Source organism: Centruroides sculpturatus, unplaced genomic scaffold (assembly GCF_000671375.1).
Source record: "Centruroides sculpturatus isolate CEXI.00-Female unplaced genomic scaffold, Cexi_2.0 scaffold1953, whole genome shotgun sequence".
NCBI classification, from domain to species: domain Eukaryota; kingdom Metazoa; phylum Arthropoda; class Arachnida; order Scorpiones; family Buthidae; genus Centruroides; species Centruroides sculpturatus.
The window spans coordinates 47264-55961 of NW_019386208.1; the positions used below are offsets into that span (position 1 = coordinate 47264).

The following is an 8698-nucleotide window of genomic DNA, read 5'->3' on the forward strand; positions in this document are numbered from 1 at the left end:
GAACATAACTGCTCACAGAAAACACACGAAACGTGTGTCATCATGTAAGAATTGGATGGGGAGATTAACGTCGCGACATGCTTCTGTGTAAGCAGACACATAACGGGGACGGGTACCTTGACGGGAAGTGCGTCGGACTACTGAGCATGTCGGATTAAAAAACGTCGGACTATCAAGGAAGAACTGTACTCATCTTCATTTTTTGAACATTGATATAAGATTTAAATAAGGAAAATACACATGGGTGTGTATTTAAAACCCACACATGTTCCTCTCTACATACCATCTTGCTTGTCCAACAACCCATAAAAATATAAATTATCACCGTTTAAAGCACTCATCATAAGAGCATTTTTATACTGTACCATCTCAAGGAGATTAATAGAATTAAATGTTGCAACAACTGTGGGTTACAAAACTGCCACAATTGAAGGATTGATCAAAGGTTACAGAGAAAATAAAGGCAAAAAAGATACCACCTCAGAAGGAATTAACAAATTCACATACAATAGGCATTTAGGAGGTGTGGTTAATGAGTTAGTTTCTTATAAAATTTTGAGAATGGTCTATAAGAAAAGCTATATGGTCTAAAAGAGTACCCAATATCTATAGCTTACTACGGAATGATAGACAGTATAAAAAAAGGAGAAAACTGGGGTGTGTAGTAGTAGTAGTAAGACAGGTATCACTTTTTGGTACAACCTGTGTTATGGAAGAGGGAAGGGGGTGGGGGTGAGAAAGGCTGTAGTAATAAAATACCATTTGAAAATCAACAGTTAGGAATTGAAAAAGATTATTTGGGTGTGACTAGAAGAAACCTGGCAGTATGTCTGCGAGAGCATAGATACAATGTTGACAAAGGACACAACACAATACAGTATTAGCAATTATGGTGCAGACCAGGTTGAAAACATTTGTAAAAATAAACAAATTTTAAACTCAGCAAAAAATTAAGTGTTGGTGAATTTGAAGTGAATTATTTGCTGGAAAAGCAGTGGATAGATAATTAATTAGTATAATTTCCGAGAAAAAAAACAAGATATTCTACAAATGTCGAGTAACAAAATTTGTTATATTTTAAATGAAGTACTTACATCATTTTCATATAAATTAAAATTGCATAACAAACCATAAATTATATGTAATACTAAATACATTTAAATTTATAATGAAAATAAAATTATCATCTCCTCTTAAAAAAATAATAATAAACATTGAAAAAAATGGTTCATGACTTCTGTGCAAAAAATATTTTCATATAATTTAATGTTTAAAAACCTATAAAATTGGACTAGTAATTCAATTGAGTCCTAAATATCTAAATTAAATTTTTCTTTGTGATTAAAATGTAACATCCAATGTAAATTCTATGATATTTCCAGGTCCTTCGATGCACTTTGCATTTTTACCATGAACTCGTTTCCAAATTGTATTCATTTGATTCAAAAAGTTTTCTAACCTCTCAGTAATTGTAAATATTATTGAATTCAATTGATGACTAAAAGTAAAGTAAATCTCTGATATATCACAGTCCCAATTAATAGAACCTGATAAATTTAAGTGAGTTATTGGAATATTATTATCATTTAAAGAATGCAAAAGATGTTTAATACATGTGGCATTTAATCTTGGATTTGCACTTAAATTTAAGTATTGCAAACTTTTGCAGAAAGTTATGGCTTCTGTAATTTCTTTCATGTCTTCATTCTGTAAAGAACAATCACTAAGATTAAGATGCAACAAATTTGTCATTTGAGGAAGGAATTCTTTAAATAATTCTCCAATATTTCTTTCTCTAGATTTTATAGTTGAGAATAAATCCAATTTTCTTAATTCACCAACATAAAAATTAGTAAATAATTCTCTTAAACCTGATATTCCTAATTTATTGTTTGCTAAATAAAGTTCCTGAAGATTATTTTTCATTTCTTGAAGAAAATTTCTATCTTGAAAAATACACCTTTCCACATTACATCCACTTATATCTAATATTGATAGAGAACAATACTTAAAAAAAGAAGTAATTGGAACAAAATCTGGTCCAATTGCATTATATGCAATATCCAATTTTTCTAAATTTTGTAATGGTTTAGTTTCTGCACTTTCAATAAAACAAACTTTAGAAATATTTTGAATACCAGTTCTCATTAATCCACAGCATCTTAAACTTAACACAATAAGATGACGTAAAGTAACCAATGATGATGCTAATAGTGTTATTGCTTCATCGTTTAAAAAGCAACCACTAATATTCAATACTTTAATATTTTCTTGATATTGCAAAGCAGAAAATAAAGGTTTAGCTAATTTAATATTGAAATTTATATTTTCAATGGAAAGCTCTCCAGATATTTCTGTCATTTGTAATTTTCTTAACATAGATTGATATTTTAAACCAGCGTCACCACAAAATTCTTTAAAACGTTCAGTAAGTAGAGGTATTTCCCAATTTTTAACAATTGCAATCACTTCTTCATAATTTGTAAGGACTAAGCCAATTGGATCTGAAGATGAAAGAACTGCTCCATCAGAAGTACTTAATAACAAATGTGGTTTTTTACCAATTAAATCGTAATATCGTCTAGAGGCCTCAATTTCTAACCAACTGATTTTCAATTCGAGATCGTTAACTGGAATTAAAATCATTTTATCTTCTATTTTAACTTTTAAACAGAAAATTGATTTTGAAGCAGTTTTAGATGCATTTTCTGTTATATTTTGACTTAAGTCTTTGCAATTTTCTGCGCTTGTTTCTGTATTATGAATATCTGAATATTCTATTTCATTATTTACAACAGAAGTTGTGATATTTGGTAATTTTGATTGGTTTAATTTTCTTTTTTCTTTAGATTTTGAATAAGTTCCTGTTTCATAACTTGTTCGCATTTTTTTCGATACATGCTTTTTTTCTTTCATATCATCTAATAACCAATCTTTAACAATCTTATCTTCATCAATAAGAGCTGTAGTAACTTTATCATTTTTGATGTGCATTTTTGGCATTTGATTAGTTGATAAACCACTTTTCCTTAAGTTAGACATCACTGATTGATATTGAGAACATGCATTAGTTGAAAAATCTATCTCATTTTCTAAAATATTGTCTCTTGCATATATATCATAATCTTCATCCATGTTTTCATCACAATTGTATAAATTTGCAGTTGGAGAAATACTTGGAGAACGTTGTCTTTTATCTATATTTCTTCTACTTAATTCATTATTGGAAACTGTTAATTCCTGAAAACAAGTTAGTTCTTCTTGACCTATCAGCTTTAATTTTTCAGACAATTCGTCTTCAAATTTTAAAATTTCATTAAGTTCTCTTGAATCTAAATCACGGTGTGCTCTTTTTCTCCATTTTCTCAAACAATCTAAGGGAGTTTCTCCATTATGAGTTCTTGATGTTATTGATGCTCCTTTATCAATAAGTAATCTCATTATATCAATGTGTCCACAATTGGCAGCATCATGCAGAGGAGTAATTCCTTCACATAATTCTCCACCATTGTCATTAACCCAAGCACCTTTTTCTATTAGATAATGTACTATATCATAATAACCATAATTTGAAGCTTCATGTAATGGAATCCAGCCGCAGTTATCACGAGGATTGACGATATGACCATTTTCAATAAGGTGTTTTACAAATTTAAGATTTCCTTCAATGCACGCTCTGTGCAGAGGTGTTTCTCCGACATCATTACGCTTTGAATCGAGTTTTTTCCGAGATCTTTTTGAAACATTTTGTGTTTCATCCTCAGCTTCATTATCAGTGCAATCAGATATATCTGACAATGAAATTTCATCAAAATAGTCAGGATTATCATCATAACCTGTATCAGAATCTATATCTCTGTCATCAAAATCTAATTCAATAATCTTTTTTTCTATTTCTTCTATTTCTTCCGCTTCAAATATTTTACATTTCTCTTGGAGATATTTCATCTGCTGTAAGCATTGATACTGTAATTTAACTTGTTCACAATTCTCTGCTAAATTAAGTGCATTTTTATATATAATTTTTAATTGCTTATAATCTTTTAACAGTTCAAGAATATCAGCTATTTTTAAAAATGTTTTACATTGTTCTTCCTCATTTCCACTGTAACCATTCAATTCCATTTGAAAATATTCAAGAGCTTTATCATACTGCTCATCATCTGCATATGTTTGAGCTATAGAAAAATAAATTGCAGTCAACTCATTATCTTTTTTTCCAGCTTCTTTTAAATTTTCAAGTGTAAAGATATAGTATTGAACAGCAGGTTTATAACAAGCAAGAGATGATAGTATATCACCAATTTTTTCTAAACACCGAGCCTTTCTAATTTTTTCCTCTTCTGATAACAACTTAAGCCGAGTTTCAGTATCACAAATCAGATATAATCCTTTTAGATATTTTTCAGCTCTTAATTGATCATTGTTTTCATTTGACTTTATTTTATATGCCTTTTTACAACTTGATTTTGCACCATGAAAATCTTTAAGCATTATCATGATCTGCACTTTTAACAATAAAGAATCACATATTAAAGTTTTATCTTTTAAAATTTTAGCAGATGATACCGCTTCATCAGCTAATCTAAGAGCAAACGTCAGATTTCCAAACTGTTCGTATACATTTGCCAAAGAATATTGACATCGATGCAAATCTTCCGTCAGAGAGTGTTTTTTCGTTAAAAAGATAGCCTGTTTGATACTCTCGGCACACCGAGACATATTTTTTCGTTTGTTATAAATCAAACCCACATTTAATAATAACCGTGCTTTCATTTCCGCATGTTCTTTAGCAGATACTTCATCTCTCAACTCTTCGACTAACTGTAAACTTTCCGTAAAAGCATTTTCGGCTTTATCGAGTACGGACAGATTCCCATTTTCGACCACGTAATAAAACGTTCTACCTAAAGTAGCCCACGCTCTTTGTTCTTCTAACTTTGAACCAAGTTTCACAGATAGTTCAAGATATTTTTTACCATAGCGAAGTGCTTTTTTATAATTTCCCATATCACTGTAACATTCACAAATTCTTCTGTTAGCTATAGCAACACCTAACATGTCATTTCGAGATTCTGAAATTTGCAATTCTTCCTGATGAGCTTCTAATGCTTCTTCACAATTTCCAGCTTTACTAAGAAGCTGTCCTATGTAATTACAAAGAACTGCAACATCTTTCCAATTTCCTTTCAATTCTTCTTTACGTTTTTCTCTTTTTAACTTTTCTAATTCACTCATGTTGATATATTATCAATCCAATTAGCCAAAACGCATTTCTAAACGAATAAAGTTACATTAAAACAGTAAATCATCCAGACGACACGTTTACAAATACCGCCAAGAAGCAGAATGTAAGTGTTGCCATAATAATAAATAAAATTAGCGATTGCAAAACCAAAACTAATGGTGATGATAAATATAAAATAATAACTACATAATGCATTAATTTAATAAAACATATTATATAAAAAAATAAAGCGAAACATATTTCCGCTGACTCTTAATTATCTCATTATTATTTAATGACTGCGTTCTGCTGAACGACGAGTGACGTATACATTGGAACAAAAAGCCTCATTGGTCAATTTCAGTGAATGTGATGTCAAAACACCAAACATGTTCAGAAAGAGCGCTACTGTAGAGGGCGTTCGGCAGAAAAATACTCAACAGCTCCGGAACTGTTGAGTCTGCTGAACGCAGCCAATGATGTTACGTTACATTATACAATGAATCATCTGCTTTCTCAAAAATGATATATGTTATTAGTTTATTTCATCATTTGCTAGTACTTTTAAGTTGTCCGTACTTGCTTCAATATTGTTTTTAATCCGTACTTCCTTAATTTTCTTTAGTCTTTTTAATTCTCTCCACTCTATGGACACTAGAGAGTATTTTTCTATGTCCATCATGTGTTCGGCCAGGGTCTCTAACACACCTACGGGACGAAATTGCTGAGTAGCTCGCGCCCAACTAAACCAAGTTTTCCGCCGAGCGGTAAGAAACAAAGTCCTCTGTTAATATACAGACCGTTCGGAAAAATTTCTTAGGCTTTCGTTTCGGACACAATGGCCGCGTTATTTTAATGCAGAGATACTCGATTGATATACAGAAAAGCGTTTCTAACTGAAGCGTTATCATGTAGCGAATCGTTTGCTGCAGAAAAGATAAAGCAGTTTTCTCATCCGTTACATGTGCAATCCGAATAAGCTAGAGCGACAAACAGACACCTTTACTGCTAGACAACCCTTGCCGTTGGTTCGCCCGCAATCATAATCATTTGCTATTATCTACTACTTTTTTAAAACTCCGCCCTGTTAGCACAAAGAAAGCCTCTTTTAGCAAGCCCATTATGGGGTTCGGCCAGGTCCACAATGGACGGGTCCGACACATCCGGTATTCAGTCGGTTCACCCTTGGGTCGTCCGGACGGATTCGATCCCAGGTCTCCCAGGGCGGTAGGCTGCCACTTCGAACTCTCGGCCATCCGGCCGTCTGCTATTATCTACTGCAGACGTATTATCTATAGACTTTATCCATTGTTTTTCAAGTTTTTTGTCTAGGTTATCTCATCTTCAGTATTCTTGTTATCTTTTATGTTTTAAGTTATAAATCTACTCGTGATTCACGTAATCGGGCGAGGGCGGCCAAATATCTAGCGGGCGGGCGGCTAATAGCCCAGAACCGGTCCTGGATAGAATTGGAAGCGTTATATGTGTAGCAGTCACCCGAGATCCTACGCTTCCACCGGCTAAACCGGGCGAGGTTGGTGCTCCGTAAAGCGCGTGCGCGAATTTGGCTTTTTGGATGCTGACAATACAGCGCTTCCACTCTGCCACTAATATTCGAATATACAATAGCGATCTTATCTTTTTTTCACGTGTAGTATAGAAATTTGTAATAAGATACATAATGCGGTTATAATAAAATATTGCGCGATTATTTTCATATAATTAAAATTAATATGTATTTATTTTTTTAGAAAATAAGCGGAAAGGGAAAGGGAAGCGGAGCATCCACCGCTTTCAATGACGGCACGCCACTGCTTTCCACATCGAACCAATTAATTCGGCCGAGACCCAGTCGAGCCCCACGTCCTCCAACGTCTTTTCGGACGCGGTAAGAGTCTGAGAGACTCGTTCCGCGCCGTCCGAGGAACCCCCTTTCTCCGGCGCTACCGACTTCTTCCGTCGGAACCTCCTCGGAACCACTCCAAAATTTTCATTCTGTAAAAAACAAAATTTACAATTAGTCGAGTGAAAACAAAAGCTTAAATTAAAGCTTAAACTTTTCCGAGATAAAAAAAGTGGTCACCGCAGCTCCATAATAAAATCTAAATAATTAAATCTCCGAAAACTGCACGAAATTGGTTTGAATAAGTTGATAAATATCTTTTTCGTTCATTTTCGGCTATCGGATGAAATAAATCAAATTCTTAAGATTTCGATTCGTCGTTTCACATTTTATATTTTTATATTCAATGATAATGTATTTAGTACAATGATGATATTTACTATACTTTTCTAAAATTATGATTTGATCGAGAATATTCTTTAAGTATTTGTATTAAGTAAGACAATAGAATAAAGATTTTTAAAGCATAACTATCATTTTTCAGTGTTCGTCTTATGAAAAAATATACTGCTTTTTAGCGGTTGCCTATATATTATTAATGTACTGGCAATTTTTTGCCAACTGACGACAACGCGTTCCATGCTGTGTATTATTCCTTAGTACAATTAAGGGCGGCCGGATGGCCGAGCGGTCAAGGTGGCAGCCTACCGCTCTGGGGGACCCGGGTTCGAAACCGAACGGGTCGAAAAATCCCCAGGAATTTTTCGGGGGGTGGTCTGTTCGGATATGTCGGGCCCCGTCCCTTACCACCCGGCAGCCCCATTGTGGGCCTGGCCGAACCCATAATGGGCTTGCAAAAAGAGGCCCTCTTAGTGCCCACAGGGCGGAATGAGTTAAAAAAAAAAAAGTACAATTAAGGAGATTAATCAAAAATACGCGTTAGGTAATTTTGGAACGAGTACAGTACGCGCGACAATGCTACCGAGCGTTGCAATCTATATATATAAAATTACTTGTCCTGACTGAACGACTCACTCACTAATTCATCATCGCCCAGAGCAAACCGCTGAACCTAGAGATGAAATTTGGTACACAGTTAGGGTACGTCATGAAAACGCACATTAAGAAGGGAGTTTTCGGAATTCCCTTTCGGGGGGAGAGGGAGAGGATTTAGTCTTCACCGAGTACTTAGGTGTATTAAACATTTCAGACATTGTTATAAACATTTTTATATATTTCCGTTTTAAATCCGAATTTGTTATTGCATATTAGTTCGATTATAGAACGATTGTAAACGTTCCAGAAAATTAATCAATTTGAATATACAGTAGAGCGTCGTTTATCTGAATCAATTGGGGACTGGGGTTGTTCGGATAACTTATTTTTCGGATAATCAATTATGTAGGAAAAAATATATTAATTTATCCCGTGTTGAAATTTTTCTCCGTTGCGTGTCGCTTCGCGTTGAATTTTCGTCGATGTTAAGCCTAACGAAGACTATTGTATCGTTAAAAATTATTTTTTTATTTTGTACAAACAAAATAAATATATTGAAAAATATAAAAACAATAAAAAATTATACTTCAGAAGTTAATTTAGTATCAAAAACGTAAAATATTTGAGTAGCC

General features: G+C 33.5%; 1 protein-coding gene across 1 annotated transcript; it reads right to left on the reverse strand.

Moving 5' to 3' along the window:
• Window positions 1-1183: 1183 nt before the first annotated feature.
• LOC111614088 (tonsoku-like protein) lies at window positions 1184-5347 on the reverse strand. Its single transcript, XM_023355467.1, has one exon. The coding sequence runs from the start codon at window positions 5236-5238 to the stop codon at window positions 1342-1344; it is 3897 nt and encodes a 1298-aa protein (XP_023211235.1). The 5' UTR covers window positions 5239-5347; the 3' UTR covers window positions 1184-1341.
• Window positions 5348-8698: the final 3351 nt, after the last annotated feature.